Below are 26,548 nucleotides of genomic sequence, written 5' to 3'. Positions count from 1 at the left end.
CTTTTTTACATATGATTTGACTGAATAAATACACTCAAATTAAATAAATATTTTTTTTAATTGCTCATTAAGAGGTCATGCTTTCCTTTGACTGATTCTGTATGTGTGTAGCTTGGCACATACTGATACAAACACACTATGTTGAAAAAAATGCAGCTGAATAAATAATTTGAACTGTCTAAAAGAAAAAGAGGAACCAACCTCTGAGGAAAAATGTCTTCACTCCCTGCTGCACCTGCAACCATGATCAGAGTGCTGCTAAGAAATGAAACATTGCCATCCCTTTGAAAAAAGGAAAACTGTTTTCAACCACAATTCTATATTTACTTATTTATTACTGCCAAAAAAACATCTCTATGGATCATAAAGCAGCAGTGAGGGGAAGTTACTGCTGTTGAAATTCACCAGGCTTTACAGCTTTTGGTAGCGATACGTGAACAAACCTCATTATGGCATGTTTGCTCCGTGCAGCATTGATCTTCAAACGTAAACTCCATGAAGTCGTCGTGGGAATCAGCAACAAACCCAAGTGCCCCAGATTTCTTTTTCTTCATCAAATAAACTATTTTTAGCTGATCACATCTAAGAGAACTGATAGTTTTAGAAGCACAAAATAATCAACAAATATGCACTTGAAGATTTAAAAGTTAAAAGGACAAACATGTTTTACCAGAGAGCAGAGCCTAAACTGGCCCAAGATGCTGTGAAATTAAGACACATTTCTCCGTTTTCTTAGCTGTGTAACGTTTACAACAAAGCAATTAAGTGAACTTGTCTCAGTATTTTTATTTGTTCAAGAAGAAATTTCGGTTTCTTGTGACACTAAGACATTGCTCTTTAGACCTCTCTTTATCCAGTTCGTGCACAAGCCTCTGCAGTTTTCTCTACACTGTTCTCCCAGGAGACCAGTTTTTTTAACCGTAAGTCCACTGAACATTACAGGAGTTTTGGCAGCCGGAGCAGAGCAGGTTGACCAGAGGCACGATAAGTGGAAAGCTTTTCTGCTCAAACACAGCTCTTGGAGCAGAAAAGTTGAAAATCTCTTCTCTTGGCTGCAGCAGCTGTTACCTCACTAACTGACCCACTCTGCAGTTAAACATGGGACTAAACAGTGATTTCAAATCTACTTTAGATTCAACTACCTGAGTTGTAGTTCATATGGATGCAATGCAAGGTTGTTTGCATACTTGATTATGGAGATTGGACATAATTTGTTAATCCAGCCAATAACATGTGGTCAGACAACCAATGCAGTCAATGTATTTTATCAGGCCTTTTTTAAATGAAAGATTGACACAAATAAAATTCTTAAAAGTCTAGCAAGTATGTATAGCCTTATTACTTAATACCTTGAAAAGACATGCCTTGTTGCTATTACACCTGGCTTTAATAGGTCAGGTTCAGTCAGACTGGATGAAGAATGAAGACATGAATTTGTGTGAATTCCCAAAAAATTCTAATTACATTTACATCTAGACAATTCCAACTTTAAGTACTGTTTTACTGTGAAGGATTTATACTGACTGTTGGTTCATCTACTGGATGCATTTTTATTTCCAGCAAATTGATTTATAAACTGACTTTCACTTACACAGAAAATGCCAAATGTGCCTGATCCACAAATGCACAAAATTATACTTTACATTGATCTTAAGGACAATTTAACCAATTGATGATTGACTGATTAATATTAGTCTATTTAACCAATAGACAAGATACCTGTTGCATAAAAATGTTCTGAGAAGTAATGTGTTGATCTTTAGAATTTTTGCACAACAGGTTTGGACCAATTACTAATGTTTCTAATGGAAGGCATTATCTATGTCTGCTATATACAAACAAGAACAAAATCATGATTGTGGATGTCAAACTTAAAGGCAACATCTTGCTTCAGCCTTACAATAGTGGGAGATTGATTCAGTCTGCACCATGTGGCACTCGGAGAGCAGTTGGCCACAATGAAGTTGTGGGTGTTGTGAAAGGATGGCAGGATGTGATAGCTCCGGAGAGAAGGAAGAAATTATTATTCATTTCTTCGTGTAAAAAAAAAGGAAGCATCCAATGATTCAGACTGAGTGCCAGTCCTGATTCATTGTTTTATGCAGAGACGCAGATGAGCTGCGATGAGATGTACATAACACCCAGGATGGAATCGGATTCAAGCCAAGTTCAACATACTCAGATTCTGAATGATGAACTCTTGCAAATGATATATCCAGCGCCTTTTTGTCACGACAGCAACAGTTCCATGTAACCTACTGGTATTTAATGTGACAAATCAGGAGAATATACTGAGTAAAAGTGAAGTGGAAAGATAATAAAAATGTTTTACAACAAGAAAAGCATGCCCGATGAGCAAATATAGTCCAACTTTATGTAATTTAACCTAAATCTGGCCATTAACTCAAACTGACTAGCCAGGCAAAGAGAGGACTTATCAGAGAAGCAGACTAGAGGTTCTGGTCCAGTCAAAGACAAGAACTCATCTAGACAGCAATGTGGCAAGACTTGATGGTTGATATTCAGATTCAAAACATCTAATTGGACCTAATTTGAGATATCATGTAAAACCAAATATTTTGCCTCTAAGGTGCAAAACTGGTAGAAACATACGTTAAACCAATGTTTATTTATGATGATAAAATTACATTTTAAAATGTTATTCATTTAAATGGAGATATGTTTGATTTATTAAAGTTTTTAAAATTCCTCCTCATCCCCCATATCCAAACATTATTGTTCCAAGAGCTTGATAGATAAACTGTCTTTGTTGTCGGTGGACTTCTATTTCTCAAAGTATTTGCATCTGTGGTCCAGGCCCAAGCAGAGATCATGGAGCCTAAAGGGATGCTCACCCTGTTGACATGGAGAACTATGTAGACTAGATGTTGCTAAGCATCCACTCTCCCTCGGCCCCTCGGCCTCGGCTTACGGTTCACAAGGGAACTCTGCAAAGGAGCAGATAGCCGTGCTCGTTTACTTTCACAGTCAGCTTCCCTGCAGTGTGTAGTTTCTGTCCATGTGTAGGAGTGTGTCCTTGTCACAGTACAACATATCTCTTTCTTGCCAGGTTTTCCTGTGGAGTTCCCACAGACTCTTGGGATTTAAGAATAGTTTCCGCAGGTCCTCAGTGTGACAAATCACTTGATGGAACCAAATCTCTAGAAGTATTTTAAACTGTAAAGCCATTTTAAAGGCATAGCATCCAATTTTACTTTTCATCTAATACCAGTAAAATCTATTTGGCAAATTCTGAAAAGATGTTCAGTAAACTATATTTTTGAGTGTTGTGTGTAACTAAATATAGTGCATTAATCCACCTGCTTTAAGATTTTCAGACATATTTACAATGCAGAGTAAGAAAAAAATGAGTGGTGAAATACTAGTGTCTTAAAGGTTTAGACATTCCTGTTAAAAAGTTAAGTTTTTGTGATGTAAGAAATGAAACCATTACAAATAGTTTCCAAACTTTTTTCTGCCTCAACTCAACACACACAAATTTGTTTGAGAGAAATATGTGAAAAATAAAAACAGAATGAAGCTGGTTGCATGATAAATCAATCAAACAGCTGCAGCTGATCCAGATGCTGCTGCTCGTGTTCTCACTAAAACCAGGAAGATAGAGACATAACACCAATTTTAAAGTCCCTACACTGGCTCCCTGTAGCTCAGAGAATAGACTTTAAAATACTGATGTTAGTTTATAAATCACTGAACGGTTTGGCACCACAATACATTAAAGATCTATTATTACTGTACCAACCGTCTAGACCCCTCAGATCGTCTGGTTCTGGTTCTGCTCTGCATCCCCAGAACCAGAACCAAACGAGGAGAAGCAGCATTCAGCTTCTAGCACCACAAATTTGGAACAAACTTCCAGAAAACTGTAAAACAGCTGAAACACTGAGTGCCTTTAAATCTCAACTTAAAACCCACCTGTTTAGAGTTGCTTATGGCTAAATTGCGGGTTTTAATGTCTGAGGTTTGAGAATCCTTGTATGATGTCGCTCTGCTAAAACTCTGTTAGGAGACTCCATAAGGGCAAGTCCTCACGTGGATCGATGTTTTTATTAATGTTTTTATTTTTACTTTTAAGAATGTTTTTATCTTTTTAAATCTTTTTCAAAATCTCTTTCTCAGTGTTTATTCTGTTTTTATTTTTATTTTAATTGTGTAAAGCACTTTGAAATGCCTTCCTGCTGAAATGTGCTATACAAATAAAATTTGATTGATTGATTGATTGATTGATTGATTGATTGATTGATTGATTGATTGATTGATTGATTGATTGATTGATTGATTGATTGATTGATTGATTGATTGATTGATTGATTGATTGATTGATATTAACATATTAGTTTGAGGTTGCACAACCTCAAACTAATATGTTGTTAAACTACCTTTTGATTCAATCTCAGCATTTATAGGAGTAGGAGTCTATCGGTGTGCAACATTCTGACTTGGTAATATTTGCCTGCTCTCTCTTGCCAAAGCTCTCCAGATCCATTGGATTGTGATCAACTGAAGCCATGTTTCCCTGTGGGTATGACATTCTTTTGGTAATGTGAAGTGTACTTTTTGTGCCAAATTCACCCTTTGGAATTGAAGCCAAAAGCTCTGTCTGGCTGCTTTAGACCATAACACATTTTTCCACAAGGTCATGGGAGAGTTTACCCAGCCCCGAATCCATTCTTTCAAATAGATGGCTTCTGTCTTTGCCATTTGCCCATCAATTATGACAGAATTCAGAGTATTGTTTTCACATTCAGAACAGAACCTGCAGCTCCTAAGACATTACTGTCAGACTCTTATGACAGTAACAATATGTTATTGTGTACGTATACTGTGATTCAATTGACTTTGAGTTTGGATTTGTCTGTTCCATATGCCAGGTATTTATTTTGAGTTATGCATGTGCTTTTGATATTTACCTCTGTTTTAGGTCTGTTCATTGGTGTTAAGTTGGAGTTGTTATTCCACATTTATCAGCTATTCCCTCATGTTTCATTGTATTGCCTCTAAACTTCTGTCATCAGTCAGTTTCATTCAGAGTTTGCTCCCCTTTAGCTTCATTGCATTCTGCTGATTAGTGACCTTAGCACTGGTTTCACTAATCACCTCCCCTGCATTTCTGAGCTTACCAATTTTAGTTACGCCTTGTCAGATCCACCTGCTGCCACGTCTTCCCTTTGCTGCATCGCTCATGTTGTTCCATCTTTTTTTCTAGAGTTGTTCTTCAATTAATCGCTGTTCTTATCAGAGTGCCATACCAATCTGTTTTTAGGTCCAACTCCACCTCAACACATGAATTGTTTATTACACAATAGCTTTTTTCTGTAGCTAATAGCAGCTGATATTTGCCTATATTTGTATCCTATAGCTAAAAGATACATATGTTAAGAAAATCCCACAAAGACAATTGATTTGAATAGAACAAATTGCATCTTAATTGTGGAAAGTATTTTTCTTGGCTTGATGATTTACAACCCAGAAGCCTGACCTTTTAAAAAGGGTATGACTTTTCATTTTCACTGTAGTTGCCTCCCTCTGAGTATGCAGCATCTAGTAGAGTGAGAAAGAGAATGTGACAGTTGGTGAGGAGACGATGAAAAACTGAACATGCAGCAGGTCTCTGTTCGCTCCTGCCATCACTGATTTCCTCAGGAAAGCTGAGCATCCATTGGGAAATTACTGCACACCAAGAAGCTCAGTTGACAGGAAGTACACATTTTGCAGATGTTGGCAGATGCAACTGAATGAAAAAACAAACATGACACTGTTTAGATTTCAGGTGCGTGCGTGCGTGCGTGCGTGCGTGCGTGTGCGTGGGTGTGTAAACTCAGAAGTAGAACCCTCCATAGATGTTCTATAAATATGCATCACCCTTCACATTTATTAGTATGCACTGTAAAAATATTTGAAAAGAGTCTTCAAATTTTTAATGGGTGGTGCTATGCATTTTCTAGACACAATGTGGCGTTTTGTAGCACAATCAAGGAGCTACTTGAGTTGCTATACAGTATATATTATCAAACATAACTTAAATGAAATATGACTTCACAATTACAGGCCTTGAAACTGGCCTCTGTCTCTTTAAGAAGCTTTTACTCTTTAGTCTGCCTGTAGCACATCACATCAACCTCCCACTCCTGGCTACTCCAGGAAAGGTTCACCACTGCTCCACTTATTTTCCATTTGTGAATAATTTCTTTTGCTGAGAATTAACTCTCAAAGCATGAGAAATAATTTTGTAACCTTGGCAGATGAATACATTTATGTCTAATTAGTTCCTTATTTATTTCAGATCAGAGCATGATGTGTTGCTTTTGAAGTATTTCTCCTTAGTTAGACAGTCAGGATCTGTTTATGTGATTTCTTTATTTTACATTTACACAGTAATCACACCTGGGTGAGGATAATAAAAATGAATTGAAAAGATGTGGTTAGTCAAAGATAATTTAAAGGGGGCAATTACTTTTGGTCATTGTTCAAGTTTGCTTGGAGAGCTTTTTATCTTTAATAACTGAAATAATAATTTGAAAACTTCTTTTTTATTTACTTCCCTTGTCTTTTTCTGATCGTAAAGTTTGATTGACGATCTGAAACATTCAAATAGAAGTAAAGAACAAATCCCAAAAAGACAAATACCTTTTCAAGGCACTGTGCCCTGCTAGCAGTCAAACAAATTGATGTTGTGAGTCTCATCACTGAGGCCTATTTTTGCCTAAATTAAGTAATGTTGGACTTGACAAAGCTTGACAAACTTTTGCTGAAGTTTTAATCCGTGTGACACATGTCACAAAAAATGGGATCTCTTTTGTCACTTGGTGAAAAAAAAATAAAGAAACAATGAAACCTTCCAGTAGCCCAGGAAGAATGGGAAGCAGGAGAGCAGTGTAACTTTTTGTGATAAGAGACTTATTTTAGGAGTTTCTAAATCTGTTTTGACATGTGGGACACTGGTGGGTTGGCTACAGCTGTCCCTGATGCCAAACAGAAACAAGTCAGAACCAAAGCATTACAAAATCCAGGACAGTCCATCTGCAAAAAGTTGAGAGAGTTTGTTTTTTTTAGTGACAGTTAAGGATCAACTGACAAATACTCCAATTGAACTGTGTTGTTTGTGTAGCTCAGTCACAAACTGAGGAAATGTGTATCAACATCTCACCAGAAAATATTTAGTCTCATGTATTACTGTGCTATGTTGTGTTTGTGATATACTTTTTTGTATTAAGAGTTTTTCACTTATAGAAATTCTCAAGATGTCAACTCCCTATTCTCCTTCATTTCTATCACCACTGTCCAACAGCTCTGAAATGATTACTGATGTCAGAGACTAACTGCATGATCCTTGAAACATAAAAACCTACTTAATACAGCTTCAAAACTGTAGTAGCCATTTCTTTGTGTTATGATTCTTTTTCATAGATTGTATTTCATTTTTGGCAAGTGGACGGGTTTTGGCAACTGGATGGGTTTTTACCTTTGATTATCTTTTAGATGTCTCACATAATATCAGCATTTGTGCAAAAGCAATCAGTTCAACTTAAGATAATTTTAAGATAAAATAAACGGTGTTCTCGTCCAAATGAGAAGACGGTTGGATAATTAATAGAATAAAACACTTCTCTGAGTTCACTCTGCTGAGTGACAACAAATAAAACTCACTACAGAAGCAATACATAGTAGGCAACATTGCAATATATTTGCAATTGTGGTTCACTGAAATAGCTTATGTGGAACATTTACACAAAAGAAAAAGGCTTTTAAAAAGCTGCTCATCATATTGATCACTGTGTGTGGAAAGAAGAAGATTATGTATTGGTCAGATATAAACTGCATGCTATCAGTTTATAGATATCGGAGTCATATTACCTTGTTGACTACTTCCATTGATGGGTATCTCATGTTGCCATAAAATCTTAGCGTTATTTTCAGAGCTTTGTGTAAGCCATTCATATCTGTTTTCGATAAAGGAGACTTCCACAGAATAGAATAGACTCATATCAGGAGGCACAGCAAAAGTATTCTTACCAAGTCACCATTCAGACATTATAAAAAAGACAACAAAGAGATGCCAGAAAATATAAAGAGATTCTTCCCATACTTGCAATGTAGCAATGTAAATGTATTAGTAAATCATTTAAAAAGCCTGTCCTCTTATCCATACCAGACATCTTCTAATTTGTGCTCATTATGGAGGGTGAAAATTGAATTTGATGACGATTTATCAGAAAGGTTAATCTGGTAAAGGTTTTAAAAATCTGTTCCCAATTAATTAAGCTATAAATAAATCTACAAGTATCGCTTACATAATGTTCACTCATATCTATTTTATTAAGTTGCCTGTTACTTTCTGTATTTTTGCAACAAAGCAGGAATTTTGATGTTCCTGTCTCCTTAATGCTTGTGGGGGCAGGGTGAGAAATCCTGATGGAGGAGACGGTAGGTTGCTGTCAACGAGGGTTTGCTTTAACAGACAAAATTCACTGCTTTTAATCCTCTCATTCACCCAGACAGCGATAGCAGGATTACAGCAGAGGCTATATTAAAGAAGGCAATTATGACAGTATGTGGCAATACACTGCCCTAAATTCAATTACCCTTCCTGGCATGTTTTAATTTTCTTTAATTAAGTGGATTAGGTAGAAAGACATGTTCTTCATAAACCAGAGTGATTAAGAGTCTAAATATGATGGAAAGCATCCATCCATCCATCCATCCATCCATTTTCTAACACCCTTGTCCCTTAGTGGGGTTGGGAGGGTTGCTGGTGCTAATCTCCAGCTAACGTTCCGGGCGAGAGGTGGGGTCATCCTGGACAGGTCGCCAGTGTGTCGCAGTGATGGAAAGCAATGAATGGAAAATGACCCATTTCAACTCCTGATTAGTCACAGACTCTTTCATTTAAGTATTTTTGTTTCATGTGTCAAAGCAATTTTGTTAAAGAATCAATTTGTTGATCCAGCTGAGAGTCTTACAGATGTCTTTGGTTTTTTGGTACAGATGTACCTTCTGCAGGGTATTTAAATGATGGTTCTGATCAATGATCAAACCTTGGAGACAAGAAGAGTTTGGCTTTCTTCCTGGCTGTGGAAAAATGGACCACATCTTTATTTTTCAGGAGTTACTGGAGTTTTTCACTGTCTAGTTGAATCGGATAGTTCAGGTGATAGCGAAATGGAGCAGAAGGTGCATAGATAAACTGGTTGTGCTCTGTAGAAGTGAGAAGAATCAGTAACTAAAATCATAATTAATGTTGCTGTAGATAAAACATTGAATTAGTTCAAATAAATTTAGAAATTGAATTTTCAGAAGCATTGTTAAAAAACTAATTAATATAATTAAATCAGCTCTTATGTAGAAAAATCTCTAAAAATAGATTCATCAAGGTTAAAACCAAACAGTCTGAAATGGGAACTATTATTAAATCATTCAAAAAGTGCCAGATTTACAGTTTTACCTTGGCATAAGACAGTGCATGATGGGTCTTTTAATTTGATTGTTTTTCCAAAGCAGCTTACAACTCCTTTTATAACAGTTGAAATGTGCAAAAAATACTTTTATCTTTAAAGCAATACAGTAGTTAATCATTTGTTTTTTCCAAGACGCTTCAGAAATCAGCCAAATAGTTTTTGATCATCCAACTTTTAAAAAAGCTGAGTGCTGTGTATTATTTCCCCTAAACAGAAAATGAATACGCATTTTGAACAAACTCAGTATGTCTCAGGTGAAAAGTGGGTACTCTTTCTGAATGTGTTATTTTCTCACCCGTCATTTTGAAATAAATTCTCTGTGTCTTGAGGCCAGGACAGAGCAATCACTGTATAATTTATTTCCCTTCCACACCGTTGAAATTTATTTATGTCTAATGTATTTTTCTGTCATGATGGCTGTTTCACCTCTGAGACAGGAAATATTTAAATTTAATAAGTTCTGGGTAAGAGATCCAGTCAGTGGGTGTTACAGATATTTTGAAGGTCTGCTGCTAATGTGAACTGTCACCTAAATTAATCTGTTTTTCTTGTTTACTTCTCTCTTTATTCTCTTGCCCTTCAAAAGCAATGAAATGAGTCCTTATATTTGTGTCTTTCACTCACGTTTGCCTATTTCCTATCTCACAGTTCAAAATGACATCTGTTATTCTCATTTCCTGCTGTCCCACCTTCCTCTCAGCATAGGTCATGAGCCCCATTATTTTGCATAATGCACATCATCAAAGAGCCAGTATCCGCCTGCATTATGGAAGTGGTGCAGTTCTCCTGCTCATGCCGGGTGATTGATCTCCTCCCCTGCTTCCTGTTGAAAGAGAGTACCTTTGTTCTTTCCAGGAGCCCAGTACATGTCCTCCTGCATTATCGTTGTTATCATCTACCCTGTGTATTTATTTACAGTTGTTAGACCTGTGGTTTCTCTAGCTATATATCAATCAGCTGATGTGGTGTCATAGGGGGCAAAGCAGAAAGTGTTTTTTTTTATTATTGTTATTATTTATTAAAGCACAGATAAATTGTATGGGATGTATTTCTATAGTCTCTTTTTAGTACACTTCATTATGCTATAAAAAAAATAGTACCCTTTTTCAAAGGAAAGGTTTTTCTCTGATCTTTTAGTGATTGTTGGTGCTTACGTTTTAAAATTTAATGAAATATATTTTTGGTCAGTTGCAGCAAACTTTCATCTTCAGTCAAAAGCTTGCAGAATGATGGCCACAATGTTTGGACCCTGGTAAAGATGTATTAAAGGACACCTAATGAATTAATGTTTGTTCAAAGCAGCATAATCCAGCTGTAAAAAAAGACTTAAAGTCTAACTTTTAATATGCATGAGGGAACATCACATTTAAAAAATAATTTTTCCCTAATATTACCAGCATTGCTTTCAATGCTTTGTGTAAAATCTAATTTTGACAATAGGTTATGACTTCTATGACATTTCACAAGGTTCCAGAGTGACCACTGTTTTCAAAAATTTTGCGACTGGAATAATTTATGAATATGTGTTGGATCATTATGCTGCTAAAGGTAATCCGTTTTATTTTTTTAATATAATTCCCTACAAAAACTCCTGCTATTTCAAAAATTACAGAATTCACTCTTACTATTCTCTCACTGCCTTAGAAGAACAACAAATCTCAAACCATCATAGATCTTCCATCATCCTTAATAGTGGGCAAGGAGTGCTTTCTCACAAATCTATAGTTTCATGATAAACCCAGTTGGATCGCCGTCTTCCGCAATCCTTATTGTGTCTGTTAGTGTGCATTCATCTCATACTAACAAAACCTAAGGCTGTACACGTCTCATCCTGACTTTAAACACAGTTGAAATACCAAAATATGCCAGCAGGAGGCAACTTTTTTTCTTTAGCGAGTAATATGCTATGTCCCTAACGGCTTTCCGTCTTTCTCCTGACACGTAGCAACCACAGTGGAGTTGGCAGGGTTCAACTAAGTGTTGTCCAGCTGACACCACAGGTAAGAATCATTTTTATTGCTGTTAATATCATAATTATGTCTGTTTAATTAAATAGGGAACGTAAGTTGATTTTGGCTTTACTTGTACGGATTCTAACAAATATTTCAGCATCTGTTAGAGTTAGCAGAAGCTAACAAACTAGCCACAGAGTAAACGGGAAGGTTAGCCTGATAAAGAAGAAAGGCTATATTTGCAGTTTTTCTAATGTTTTCCTTTCATTTTGAAGTCGTCTGATGTTCTATGTACTTAATTGCATATTGTTGTGTATTGTGTTGTGAAAGAACGTGTTTTAAGTGTATTTTTTATTCTGTTTAAAGAAGCGTGGTTAGCATTTTGGGAATGCTAACGGTTTGTTAAATTAAGCTAATCAACGTAGTTGTTACCAGAATACACGTAAACATGCATTTGTCCATTCTTTGTAAAAGGAAGCAGTCATTATTTTTTACTTTGAAATCAAATCCTCTATAGACTTATGTGTGTATTTTGCCTTGTGTCTTTATTGATATAAAATTAAAAGGTTGCTAAATATTTCTGTCATTTGTAGAAGTTCCCATTTTTTAAACGCAATAGCTTTCCTTCTTAAAGTTAATCTCAGCCTTTCAGTCTGTTAAAATTTACAGGCGTTTTTAACGCTTAACTTTGATTGTGGAGTAAAATAAATTAGTTTAAACCATTAAGCTTGCATGACCAAAATGGTACTGGAAATCTTAGAAATGAAATAATTTCAATAGGGACTAATATATTGACAAGTGACTATGTTACTAATGGCAAAATTAGATTATGTAAAACATTAGGGAGCTCAGAAAAAAACAAGCCGACCTGTAAAATGAAGAGACAGCCAACGTAATTGTAGGTATGGTGTTTACTGATGAATGGCATACTTTATTTTTACTTTATTAGTGATATTGTCTTATATCTCTTTTATCCCTGGATCAATTAATCCCTTCCCTAATTTGTTATGCAGTTTAACACACATAAACAAATCATTTCAGTCCTACATACTCAACCAATTCCATATCAGTGTATTTCATTTCTCTGTTGTAGTTGATTATTTTCATGAATTAGGGAGAACTGATTATAGATGTATAGATGTTTGATTGTCACTCATTATTTATATCTCTATGTTAAACCAAATTTTTATTTATTTTGTCCGTATATATTTATATTTTTATCCTTTTGATTTTTACATAATTTGACAGGTTGCAGACCCGATAAAATAACAACATAACTCTGACCTTCCCTGCTGCGTGAATATAATTTATTGGAGACATATAACCACCTTTTCTCAGTAGTAGACTACAAGTAGCTTATAACAACATTTTGAAACGGAGTACAAATTAACCTCATGGAGGATACAGCTTCATTTTAAATTCACAAAAATGTGAAGGTGTGAGGTGCAGGTGTCCACCAAGGAGAGGCGCCATTGGCTGCCCTTCTACTTTTGCTGGCTCACCCACTAGCAGCTTGATTGTGTTGAATGTATAATAGTTTTGTTTGTTGCGTGAAATGTGTTTAAAATGACAGGTTTAATAAACCTCACTCTCAAATAATCCCAGGATAATATATTGACACAATTTCATGAAGCAAACAATTACAGGTGTGTAAATAAAACCATTTTTATCTCTTTGGTTTTAGCAGAGTAAGAATGTCGGGGTTTGATAACTTCAACACTGACTTCTACCAGTCGAGCTACAGCGTAGACGACCAAAACCAGGGCGGATATGGCTACGGCAACTCTGAAAACCCTTACAACAAGTAAGAGAAACAAATTTATTTTTTTTCTTCAGTTGTGATTTTTCTGGCTTCTGAAGTCTCATGAAAGTTGAAACTTCCCTGAACAGTCTAGCTCATGTCTACAGCATTCATTTAGTCCTTTATTTGTTTTTAAGCTTCAGTTAAAGATCACAAACTACCTCCTTTTTTGATAATTTCTTTCACAAACTTTTGTTTATTGTTAATAAATTGTCCGCAGGCCGTACGGTCAGTATGATTACTCGCAGCCGATGGGCTACCCATCCCCAGGAATGATGCAACCCCAGCAGCCGTATACAGGACAGATCTTCCAGCCCACACAGACCTACACCCCAAATGCATCACAGTCCATGTACAGTAACAGCTTTGATGACGAGCCGCCACTGTTAGAAGGTAAGTGAGCCACAATCTGACCATAGCAGAAAGTAAAAAATAAAATGTATTTTTTTGGAATTCCCTTTTGATTCATTTTTAAAAATTTGGAACAGAAGCATCAATTGAATTCTAAGCCCAAAACGGTATTGATTGGTGTGCTTTGTTATTCAGGACTAAAAGCTACAACTGAGGAGCTGTTTCCAAATACGTTGCATTAAAAAGTCAGAATAACCGTTTTACAGGCATTTGATACAATTAAAATTCTACTAAAGTTGAACCAACAAGAATTTTCTAAAGTCTTGTTTTCATATTTCTTTTGTGCTTAGTGTGACATTTTGCTGATACGTAAAGATGTTCTCACACCGATGTGTTGTTTCTTGGTACTGTTTCTACTAGAGATGTGCCGATCAGGTTTTTTCATACCGACATCGATACCGATCACCCATGAGGGCCGATCACCAATACCGATCACATAATAATTTTTTTAAATTTTTTTTATCATAAACACTACCGGTTACATTATGTGGAAAAAGGAACCATGAATTCACCTTAATTTAGACAAAAACTTGTTTTTAATAACTTTTTCCAAGAAGAAAACTAAACAAAACAGGCATTGTGCAAATTGTACTGCTATCGGTAATACCATCTTTAACAGACTGAAAACATATGAAGGCTCTGCAGCGGCTAAATAATGTAAAAAGTCAAAAACCTCAACATTGCCAAAAAAATTCAAGTATAAAACTTAGCATTCAAAGGCAAATACAGGTTCCATTACAACAAACAATCCAGAGTTACTGAATGAAAACTTCCTGATAGCATGGCGGCTAGCTGATTACTGCTAGTTCTGATTGGCTGTTTCTGACTGAGTGGAGTAATTATGCAGAACAGGGACAGATCGATTATTTTTTTTAGAGATTATCTGTCTCATGTTAGGACAGCGAAAGTTTTAACATGTATGTAAAATGTATTTTTTTTTAAGTTAGATGCTGCAGCTTTAAGCAGAGGTTCGGTGTGAGAGTTCATTACCAGGTGGAGCAGAAGCGATGCTCCGTCTGTGAAATATTACTACCTGTAGCGTAGCAGCGGTTCAACAGCGAGAGCAGAACCAGCGTCTTACATCGCAGCTCGAAGACTTGAATAATTTTGCGAGTTATTTGTTTAGCTTTCTGACCGTCATGCTAATCCGTGTGTTTGTAGCTGTGCGCTGCTTTACCTGCTATCTGATCCTCCATATGTCTTTTTTATTGCAGTGAGCCTCGATGTAGCCAAACTCCGTCAAGTATGGCATTGTTTTTATGCCGTATTAGCTTCGTTGTGTTGATGCATTTTGAGGTGCTTCAATTTTCCGCCGCAACACGCAAACTTCCCCATTCACTCAGTGTGTTATAGTTCCACATCGCTTAGGATTTGTTGCTACGCGTTTGCAGAGTGAAGGAAAGAGGAGACCAGCTGCACAGGCTGCGAAGCATTTCGCAGGCTGCGAAATGAGAAGCAGGTGATCGGTTTGTGTGATCGGCAACAAGAGACCGTGATCGACGATCACCGATCATGCACTTTTTCACGAAAATCGGCCGATTATGATCGGTGACCGATCGATCGGCACACCTCTAGCTTCTACATTACCCATGTATTAAAGTGGGAAGGACATTAATCTCATCATAAAAATGTTGAGATTATTTTTAATATAATAATAATCTAACATATCCTTAGATTATCTTTTGCGATTATGTGACTAAATTCCCCATTTCATCTTGACCACACATTTGTTCTCCAAAAAGTTAAACTAAATTGAGTTTCCCAAACATATTGATTAGTTTTATTCTGAAACTTTAAAATTATGACAGCTTACATACACCTTCACCATGATCACTGACATTTCTTAATTAGTAATTATTTTCAAGTGGATATTAGCTTTTTTTATTTTTTTTATTAGAATTGATTAAAACAAAGGTTTTAGCTTCCTAAAGGATCTGTCTCTACTTTTTTTAGTGACTGTATCACTAAAACTAAGGTTTTAGTTTTACAGTCACAACTTAAATTGATTACTGGGTTGCTGTAAATCAAGTTCAGGCAAATATTGATCAATGACATCTTTAAATTGAGATGTCGAGAGGAAATGCACCTTACAAATTCTCTAAAAAAACAACTATATAAGTGTTTCATAATAAAGTTCTAAATAAAAAGTCAGAAAAAAATGTGCAGAAACTAAATAATGTTCCACACATACTGGTTATATTGATCCTTTCATGGTGTTATTCCATGGAGAATTCATATGCAGTAATTTTTGACATTAGATATGTTTGATCATACTTGACCAAGACATCCTTAATGTAGGAGTTTTTGTCCCTTTTTGTTTACAGAATTAGGGATCAATTTTGACCATATCTGGCAGAAGACTCTCACAGTTCTCCATCCACTGAAAGTAGCAGATGGGAGCATCATGAATGAGACAGACCTGGCTGGTCCGATGGTCTTTTGTTTGGCCTTTGGGGCAACTCTTCTCCTGGTAAATAATGGACTTAATTATGTTCTTCAGTCTTCACAGTCAGAGTAGCCTTCAGTCGATAAATCCATATTCTCTGTCTGTTTGGCACTCCCCCACCCACTTCCCTATTACAGTCGGGTAAGATTCAGTTTGGTTACGTGTACGGCATCAGTGCGATCGGTTGCCTCGCCATGTACTGCCTCCTCAACCTCATGAGTATGACGGGCGTGTCCTTCGGCTGCGTGGCCAGTGTGTTGGGATACTGCCTCCTTCCTATGATCATCCTCTCCAGCTTTGGAGTTGTGTTCTCATTACAGTAAGTACACGATCAGACTGTCTTAATATGGACAGTATTTATCCAAAATGCCAGAATTATTAGCAGTCATGGATTTTAGTTCAAAATAAAACTACTGCATGTTGTTGTTCAGGTTTGTGAAAGTTTATTCAAGCATTGGTGACTCTAACTTACTGCTGTCCTGCTCTCTCTAGGGGCATGATGGGGATTATAATAACAGCAACAATTATCGGCTGGTGCAGTTTCTCTGCCTCAAAGATCTTCATATCAGCATTGGCTATGGATGGGCAGCAGTCGTTGGTTGCTTATCCATGTGCTTTGCTATACGGGGTCTTTGCACTCATCTCTGTCTTCTAAAAAAAAAAAATCTTTGCACAACAGTTTAAAATAACTGCTCCCCACTTTCTGTATTTTCAGTCTAATTAGCATCAATGTAATTAGTGTAATTATTGGCTAATTACACAGTTGCTACAGAAAAATTGGAGCCTCCTCGTCTAAACGACATCTAGGATTTTCTTCTTTGTAAAAGCCGCGTCCTCTCGCCACATTCCGACCTGAAGCCATGAAGGCTCAAGTGATTCGTATCATCTAGGAATCTCTGCAGCTTGTTCCCTTCATGCATCTTAAAGAAGAGGACTGTTAAATAAATCTGATGGAAAAACAACCTGCTGTGGACCATTTTCTACCCTTATATGGCATCAAACAGTCCGATAAGTTTTTTTTTTCTATTAGAGGACGTGAATGAAGTCAACGATGGAAAATCCAGGAAGTATATTTGATTCATACACGGGAACAGATTATCAGTTTTTATAAAGACCCAGTAAGAAATGCCATAAATTATGATTTGTATGAAAAAAAAAGTTTATTTCAGGCAAACACCCACAGGATCTAAAACGGCAACTCTAAGGGAAGCAGTCACTTCCTGTCTGCATTGGTCCACAGCTGTTTCTGCTGCTTTTCCTCAGTGGATGTTTTATTGCTCAAACCTTTTAATCCATGGAGCCATGGGTCGTCTTCATCAGAAAGACATCAGCTATGCTGCATCTTCTGACCTATTTTATTTAATCTTAAGATATTTGTTTGAGCGTCATTGCCATTCAGAAAAACACAACCACAGTTTGCACAGGAGTGTTGTAAAAAGTAAAAAAGAAAAAAGGATTAACTATTGGGAATAAGTAGTCTGGATGAAACTCCCTTTTGTCCCGACATACTTGTTTCTGTCTACAGTTCTTTTCTAATTTTAGAGACTCTTCTCTTTGTATGCTTTGTGTATTCTGTACATGTCTGCTCATCCACATTAAAGTTGGTTTTGAAAGTTTTTGTGATTACATAATGCTTTGATCATCAATCATTCTTGTGGAAATTGCACACATTACAGAATAATGAGGGGATAAACGGACTGAAGATGTGGACCCTTTTGTTTCATGACAAAACATTCTCAACCACCTTTTGTAAAAAGCAACTTACTCGAACAAAATAAATCATTTACAAGCTTTGTCCACGCCTTTGTTTTGTTTTATTATAAATTTAAAGCGACACTTAAGTACTTTTCCAAAATGTTTCATTATCAAACTATCATAATTCTGACTTTGAAACTACAAAATGTAATCTTGTTTATTGTTTTGCTTGTAGTAGTGCAATACATCTTTACTGGATGTATTACAAGCAAAATGATTCACAAGTTACAGGCTGAGCATTCAGAAGCAGCCAGTAAATCAGCAGTAACACTGGAGGAGCTGCAGAGAAGTACAGATAGACATTCTGTTGACAGGAACAGTTTCAATGGTAAACAAGTCTGACCTTTAAGGGAGAGCGAAAAGAAGAGTCATTAAGAAGACCCAACAGTTCTCTTTTATGACCTCCATGCAAACTGCAGTGTTTGCTGGAAAACTAAGCCTGCTCTTAAAAATTGACATTTGCAGATTCCTTCCATCCTCTCATTAAGTTTGAGCTGTTTTGCAATCAAAAATAGGAAAATATTTGTGTCCAGAGCCATACAGATGGTAAAGACACAACTGTGACTTGAATGTAAGGTGGGTACATCAATACACTATTGAGATAAAAGAAGTCACATAGTATGCTGTTAGAAGTGTGATGCTGCTCGTAGCCTCTGTTTACCCAGAGTCATTCTTGTATGGGTAGAGGTAACAGGATGTTGGCAGCGATGTCACCATGTTTGCACATTGTTTGGTGTCTGCAAATTTGCATCATGTTTCAGTTGCAGAATCATACATCTGGATTCACTCAGGGGATTGGATGTGTTTTTGTGGATTTTTCTACATGCATTTTATTTCTGACTTTAATGAGGTCTTATTACTGGCATCTGATTTAAGTATAACTGACGTTCCCTATTTGTTTATGTATTAAGTGTCCTGCCCCAACAGTTAAGACTTATTTACTTAGTGGAGCTGGTTGCCACACATTTTGTGGGGCTCTTACACAGTCTGGAAAAGTTTGGTATGCGTTTTTACTATTAAGTGATACATGTGGAAAAATTGAGAGTTTTGATTATTTCTAATGTCATTTTTCCAAATGAAAAATATTCGCAATTGCCAAACCATAACTTTCATCCAAATACTTCTAGGTTTTAATTACTGACTGATGCGAAGTTAATTGGATGATATTGTTTAAACCTTGGAGAAGTGGTAAGCACTTCAGAGGTCAGCTGAAGCCACACGTTTTAAACAATGCAAAGTTAACGTTTCACAATCGCTTTAGGTATTAAGCGGAACTGAAGAATAGATTAGAACAGTTTTCATCGGAAATTTTATTTACACAAATCTGCCACTGGGTGTCAGTGTTTGGTTGCTTCTTAGATTGTTGCTTTGTGTTCTACTGTGTCTACCGACTTCAGACTGATATTTTCCCCAGAGCAATGACTGAATCTTGACTTCTTTTTACATTAAGTCACCAGAAGAAATTTACAGCCCACTGTAGACCAGTTTAGCATGCATGAGAAAGTTAAACCAAACCCACCCACCTTGCTTCTCGAACCACACTGTGTTGTTTCTCGTATTTATGTTATTTGCTTTTCTGTGTGTCTTACTGTTTTCAGCTTTTTAAAGTGATTATGAAAAAAAAAAAATATTTAGAAACTTTATTTATTTAAATGAGACAATAATGGAGACAATTTGTTGTTTTCAATAGAAATAATGCTTTTGGGACAAACAGAACCTGACTGTAATAACAGTGTTTTGTGGCATAAAAGAATAATATTGATAGGCATGTTATACTGTTTCCTTTTTATTTTTATTACATTGCATCTGCAGGACCTGCATCGTGATTTAGAACCAACAGGCCGTTTTGTTTGGGTCTGGGAAAAGAAGACCACCATAGCATTATGTCATCTAATGGAGGATAATCTGACTTCCATCTGGCCGGTGTGACTCAGTCTGTCCCGCCCTCAGCCTGGCTGACCAGTGGCCAGCAGCTCAGGATAGATGAGGAACAATTCTAAAACAGTTAGATAAAAATACTGAAAAGGGAGGAAACACTTCATTAAAACAGATTATCTGCATTTGCATTATAATTTGTGGACAATAATGTAGGAATTAGGAAAATGGGCTGCAGATTTAAAAGCTTAAATCCAGATTAATTACAATATTGCATGGGCAACAGTTCATGTAGTATTTATCTAGTCTAAAAGACAGCTCTATTAAAGTGACAGGTAAATGTATCCTTTTTCTCAAAAAGAAAAAGAATTTAAAGGGAATTTGAGACTGAATTATATTTTCTTTAGCAAACCCTTTTGGTCCCATTTTTAGTCTGGACTTTACAAATTATGCGACTTCTGAAGGCAGTCAGTTTGTTCTTGAATCCACATAGAAAGAATAATTATCCATAAAGGATCATAGAGAGCATGATTATTGTTTGAATTAATCAAAGAGAAAACTCTTTGAAATTATTTTTGGAGAATTGTACACAACAATTCTCAAAATGTTTTGGAGAAGATTTGGATGCTAAGAAGCATCCAAATGTTCTGTTAAAAATTACAGAATAAAGTTTCAATCCCTTCACAAAAAACTATTTACAGAAAGTTATAGCACATTGTTCAAAGGGTGAGGTCAAACTTGCCAAATAGCGTTTAAAACCCTGCTGCCTATGTCTTTTAAATAAATTAACAGCTTAGAAAATAACCTTTTAAATTATGAATACGTCTTTTATAGTTGTAGTTTTCTTGTTAAGGGGTGCTGTTAGAGAAAATTTGATTTATAAAAATGTTTCATTTCAGAAAAACATTACTTATCTTCCGAGTAGATTGAAGAAAATTCTAAGAAAAAATGATCATCTGTTCTGGAAATATTATCTGCTATAAAAGCAGTTTATTCTGCATTTGCTCAAAACGTCCTGCACAAGACACTTTCAACTGCGTTCTGGATACACCCAAAAGGAAAAAAAAATCCTCCCAGCAGTGAGGCTGATCAGGATGTTACCTTTGCTGAGACAAGCGACAGGCTGAAATATAATGATTGGTATTCAGCAACACTGCGCCGCCTTTTAGTACATCTGCAAAACCGACAACGCATGAATATTCACTGAGCAACTGTTAACACAGCACTGAGTGTGATTTTCTCCTGCACTTCATTAAGCTAATTGTCAGCCCTCATTGCACTGTGGACTCATCTAACAGTGGATTCAGAACTCAATGAACTAATGCAAACATTGCAGAATCTGGCAGAGGGAAGATGAGGGATATATTCATGAGCGTGTGCATCAGTGAATTTGCATTCATGGATGCATGTGAAGGTGATGTGTGCTTCAAGGATTTCTGTGTACATACTTGTTTGTGTTAGGGGTTTAATCACAGAAAACCATCTCCAAAGATAAAAGATAAGACATTTTATTTTTTAAAACTAACAAGTTTTAGCTAAATAAAGCAGAAAGCAAAAACACACACCATCATGTGAAAGCAAAGTGGGAAAGTGTTTCAGTATGATTTTAATGGTATTTTATTGACTGACACAAATTAGCACATAGTTTAAAATAAAAAGAAAATCATAAGGATAATTTGTAGGTGTGAATGTGTAGTTCCACCACACAAATCATTTTGCATCCAGGCCAAAAATGTATTTTTTTCTACTTCAGAGTGCTTTTAGCCTACATTTACTGTGTAAACCCATCGCAAACTAGCAGGACCTCTAAAGGCTTCATAATAGCAGATTTGTGTTGTGCATCACTAATAGCTGTCAGGAAGTTTTAAGATTAACCTTTAAAGTTTTAAAAGTTAACCTTAAAAGTTGCTTTTGAATTTGATCAAGCATATTTGCTCAAAACATTCAAACCTGGTTACACATTGTGGAGATTTTACCTGGGCTGATCACAAGACACTTCATCATTGTTTAGTGAGAAGTAAGTCACAGTTAGTCAGAAAACATACTTAATCATTTCTTTGTTTTCTTGATTTGAGAGTCTGTTATTTCACAGTCCTACAAAATGAAACCGAAAGTGAATGAATTATGAAGGTTTTGTTTGTACTGTTTGCTTCAGTTGCTTCACGTGGATTCAGCTTCGGCCTGGAGCATCTGGACAGGACTGGGATCCATCTGGTCCTGCTGGGGCAATTCTCATCCAGAATGCATAACATAAGTGTGATAATTCAAAGCAGGAGCATTCAGTTGCAGCTCAGACACAAGCTTCGATGTTGCTGACATCACTGGGGCTTTTATTAGCAGAGCTGTGACTCATCACTTGTATTTGTCTTTTCCTTAAACTTCTTTCCTCAGATCTTTATTTGCAATGTTTCTGATAGCTCCACACAGAAATGCGCTGCAGGTTGGATAAAATGGAGTCACTTTATGCACAGGACATACGTTTAAAATCATACTGTCAATATTGTAAAACAGTTTTTAAATTGAGATTTTGACTACTTTTTGTTGTAAACTTGGATTTACTTTGTGTTTGGTGGAAGTCACCCAGAGACATCATGAAGGATGTTAGTTTGCAAAATGGAGAAGTACTAAGCAGCTAATACTCGAGGACAACCAGAGTGTTTGGAGAGAACCTCTCTGTGCTGCATGCACAAAAGCTTCAAACCCAAAAACGTTCTTACTCCCAAGTCTACAGCTCCGACATCTGTGCCTTTATGTGAAAATAATCTCATTTTTTTTTTCTTTTTTGCTAATATGATATAGTAGGACTACAGTAAAAAAGAAATGTCCTGACTTTATGCTCCAATATAAGATCCTCTCTGTAAACAAGTCTGGGTTTCTGGGTTTGTTCAGTTTAAACCACCAAACTGCAGGTGTTCAGAAGCCTGTTGTTTCTTTTTCTTGTAGTAGTTAGTCTAATAAAATATACATTTGCCTTATTACCCTGCCTTTTTATTTATTAATGATAACTTCCTTCTCCATTTGTAAACATAATTTCTTCTGGCCTGATCGTTATGCAATCCCTTCATGCAGTTACAGTCATCAAAGCCTTTGACATATCCTTAATGAAAACACTGAGCAAATGTGTTTACTGATCACTGGTTCCACAGCTCTGAAGTTACTAAAGCTTCCAGCATGGATCACAAAAATATGATACATAATACTCAGTCAACAATTGGCTTCTTAGGACCCTGATCTCAACAACGTCCATAATAAAGATTCAGAGCATGTAGACTAACACGTGCAATAGATTAGAAATATACTGCAAGCATAATCTGAAATTCATTCTTCTCTGTTTTAGAACAGCATAAATAAAATGGCTTGGGTGGGGAGGGACATCATTGTTATGACTGATATCTTTGTAGGATTCATCAGCCCTGCTGTTGAGACAGGTCAGAAATATCAGCGGTCTAAACCTCTTAAAGCTCCCTCCAGAACCGGGCAGCAATTAAGTGAGATGCAAAGAAAAGTCTACTATGTATAACTCAAACAGAAGAGCTCAAGCAGAAGAAAACGGTCTTGATAGAACCTTGCATAACCTCAAAGCTTAAATTATTCATTAACTGGCCCAGCAGACAGGGTTTGGAGTTTGATATTCTGGACCAAAACACAGACAGAACATGGAGGGAAACAACACTGAAAGACTTAGGATGACAGATGGTAATTCAACCATATAAACAATCATGAGGAATCAAGTAACCCAGCAGTTTGGGTGAACTACCACAGCTCTAACGCCTGAAACCAACTCTTTCCTGTCTGTCACCTTGCGCACAAACAGGAAGTAGATAGAGGAAAAACCCATGAAGTAATTGCTAATCAAATCTTATCTCAAAGCTTTCATGTTCAGTTTTTCAGGAGCTGCCGTTTGCACATGGAATAACGAGCAACATGGCATTAAGCTCCCCGCAGGTGTCATATCTCACCGACGTTACAGCTGGCAGCAAATGTCCATGTCAAATGCAGTTTGGTTGCAAAACAGATAAATATTTGTCAATTCACATCTCAATGCAGCAGTCACAATTGTTGCCTAAATCTTTATTGACTTGTTATTCATGCCTTGTTTAAGTTTAATGTCTCTTATTCTTAACCAAAGAAAATTATCAAAAGGGGTGTAACCCTAGCAAATCCAGGGTATGGCAAATATGTTTGAGTTATCGGTCATCCCATTAGTCTCTATGTAGATCAAAATAGTGCATATTGAGCAGATTAATGGTAGCCATGCAAATGTGCCTTACCTGTATGATCCAGGTTCATGGGGGAGCTGAAAATGTAGACTTTACACAGAAAGACCTGGGTAAGATTTGAACTCAGTACCTTATTTTCTGCGTGTTGGCGAGGATTAAGCTGAGGTGCTTCAGGTTTCTAACCTGGGAAAACCTTATGATGGAGAGTGGATAGGGAGTAAATTGTACAGTTGTCTCTCTCAGATTGGTCACCCCTGTGGTCTGTATCAGATAACCAGAAAACCATGAACAAGTACATTTTTTTATATTTGTAACATGGTAAAAAATTGCAAAGTATGAAGAAAGAAACATGGGTTTGAAAAATGTACCAATATAAAATAAATGCAGCTACATAAAATGAGAGCAAGATAATTATAATAGTCTTTGGGGTCTTATATGCACCACTGCTGCCTCACTCCTTACCTTCTTCTGTACTGTACATCTAGGGCCCTCCTATGTTCATCCATGCATGATGCAGAGCTCGACAGCAAATTAGATCATTGTGCTCTGATTGTTGGACCACTAATGAGCCTCGTAAAGCCACAGGAGGCTATAGCACATGTCAGGACACCAGCGACTGGACAGTTGGCTGAATGGACTACTGTCAGCGTGTCGCCAAATTTAGATGCATGATACACACAACTCAGCAGAAAAACTCCTGCTCTACACGTGATGAATTCATTGGGTAAGATTGGCTTTAACATAATGAATGTCATAGTGTATAAAAATAGTTTCCTTTGTAGTATTGTGTGAAAGTTCTGTTTCTACTCCAACTACGTATAATGTGATGAAGTGTTTTGCAATCTCTTCTTTAGTTTTCATAAGGTTCCCTGGTTTTTTCTCCATGTTAAATTTGCACACAAATGTAATGTGTACAAATTGAAGAAGCTGTTTATCAGATAGTTTCTGTAGAAACCTCTCAATCTTTTCTTACCACTTTGTAAAAATTTTGACCTTCAGATGACACTTTTGTCTGGTGCCAATTTTTTTTCAAGAGGTATAATAGTAGAAGGCAAGAACATTTATTAGATTTTTTCTAGCCTTTCTTCAGAGAGAAGCAATTTCATTATCTCTCAGGTAATGTAGATTCTTGCTTTAAACTCTGGGATTTCCAAAAGGCGGTAAGATTTTCAAATCTCAATTTATGCTGAATTCAGACATTGGACTAATAATATGTTCTTCAGACCGATTCTATGACATGTACCTTTTTTATAGCTTGACATCTTCTTTTAGTTGTGTATTTAAACACTTTCTTGCAGCTTTTGTGGTTCTTCTGTCCTTATGTTTAAGCACCTCACTGATTTTGGAAATATCTAAGACTTTGAGTCTTCTTCGCATAGTCACAACTTTTACATGGAAAAGAGCCGTTTTCTGCACAACTTGGTTTTGTTTACATATTGACTGGTCAAGAAACAATCTGAATTTTGAGTTTCAAACAGGACCCATCAAAATATATTGGCCTATCTCTAGTTTATTTTGTCTGTAAAAACTACCCAGTAGAGACTCTGTGGAGGATGACGAAGTGTATGGCTAGTATTCCCTATCACACTCTTAGGAATCCCAATGTATACGACCTCTTCTCTTATCCTTAAGAATAGAAGCACTCATCAGTCTATCCTGCTTGGGGAAATTGTGTAATAAGTCCTTCATAATCGATGTGTCCAAGCTGGAGTAGGCATGGGAACATTATCTCTGTCTGCATCCTAATGTCACATTAAACACCATGGGCCTAATTGATGCTACATGACACATCTAATTACTCCTGCTAGATAAACAAGCCTCTTATTAGTGCAACAATTAGCAAGTTAATGAAACCTCTGGTTTGGGATGACTTTTCAGTTACATAAACGACTGAATAGAAAGGACAAATAAAGATAAAATATTTAGAAAAGAAAGGACAAATAAGCAAACAAAAATCATTTTTATTTTTAAGAGGTGTTGCGTGTGCATGTGAAGATCTTTGTAAAGATTTTAAAAACCTCCAAACCCTGATATAGGCCACTATAATCAGAAAATCTGCACTTTAATACTGTGTTTATTGAATGCTTTTGAAGGTGAATATTTAACAAATTTTCAATAATATCACATTGATACATTCCAAAAAATAATTTTTTAATAGACCTAAATGTCAAATTCGAAATCTATTTTCTATTCATAATTAAGTTCTAATTGGTTTTATTTTGGTATGTAACATAAAATTTACATCAAGAAATTGATCAATAGTTTCCCTGTATAAAATATGCCTAATGTATACCTAATACACACTTTTGCATTTTTTTTTAAATATATCTAAACATTTGTTTATGCTTAGATTATTTGCTGCATTGATTATTATTTTTGTCATTATTTAGTTAAATGTAGTTGTGTTCTGTTTATAACACTGTTGGGTTTGATTCCCGGCCTGAGGTCTTTCGTCGTGGAGTTTGCATGTTCTCCCTGTGCGTCCGTGGTTCTGTCTGGCTTCCTTCCACAGTCCAAAAACACTGTTAGGCATAGACACTAGATGGATGAACTCTTTTCTTTATTTCTTTTTTTAGGAGTCATTTTTGACCTTTAAATTACATTCCCACCTG

The 26,548-nt window shown here is 36.3% G+C and overlaps 1 protein-coding gene across 2 annotated transcripts; it reads left to right on the top strand.

Annotated features, from left to right (window-relative positions):
- The first annotated feature begins 11,359 nt into the window (after positions 1-11,359).
- yipf5 (Yip1 domain family, member 5) lies at positions 11,360-17,881 on the top strand. Of its 2 annotated transcripts, none has more exons than XM_008426941.3 (6): positions 11,360-11,476; positions 13,113-13,232; positions 13,450-13,622; positions 15,965-16,110; positions 16,224-16,405; positions 16,579-17,881. In XM_008426941.3, the coding sequence occupies exons 2-6, from the start codon at positions 13,123-13,125 to the stop codon at positions 16,739-16,741; spliced, it is 774 nt and encodes a 257-aa protein (XP_008425163.2). In that variant the 5' UTR covers positions 11,360-11,476; positions 13,113-13,122; the 3' UTR covers positions 16,742-17,881. The 2 variants fall into 2 exon arrangements, with proteins under 2 accessions (XP_008425163.2, XP_008425164.2); XM_008426942.2 differs by having other exon boundaries at positions 11,364-11,476; positions 13,116-13,232.
- The last annotated feature ends 8,667 nt before the right edge of the window (positions 17,882-26,548 follow it).

Source organism: Poecilia reticulata, chromosome 14 (assembly GCF_904066995.2).
Source record: "Poecilia reticulata chromosome 14, P_reticulata-male-v2, whole genome shotgun sequence".
Classification (NCBI taxonomy): Eukaryota; Metazoa; Chordata; class Actinopteri; order Cyprinodontiformes; family Poeciliidae; genus Poecilia; species Poecilia reticulata.
Note: the sequence above shows the minus strand (reverse complement) of the source record. Positions and strands in the feature narration are given on the sequence as shown.

What these genes read in the sequence shown, in the direction of transcription:
- yipf5 (XM_008426941.3), top strand. Translation starts at nt 13,123, where the DNA reads ATGTCGGGGTTTGATAACTTCAACACTGACTTCTACCAGTCGAGCTAC. An exon ending in CGAGCCGCCACTGTTAGAAG is followed by an intron (nt 13,623 to 15,964) that starts GTAAGTGAGCCA and finishes TTTTGTTTACAG; the next exon opens with AATTAGGGATCAATTTTGAC. An exon ending in GGAGTTGTGTTCTCATTACA is followed by an intron (nt 16,406 to 16,578) that starts GTAAGTACACGA and finishes TGCTCTCTCTAG; the next exon opens with GGGCATGATGGGGATTATAA.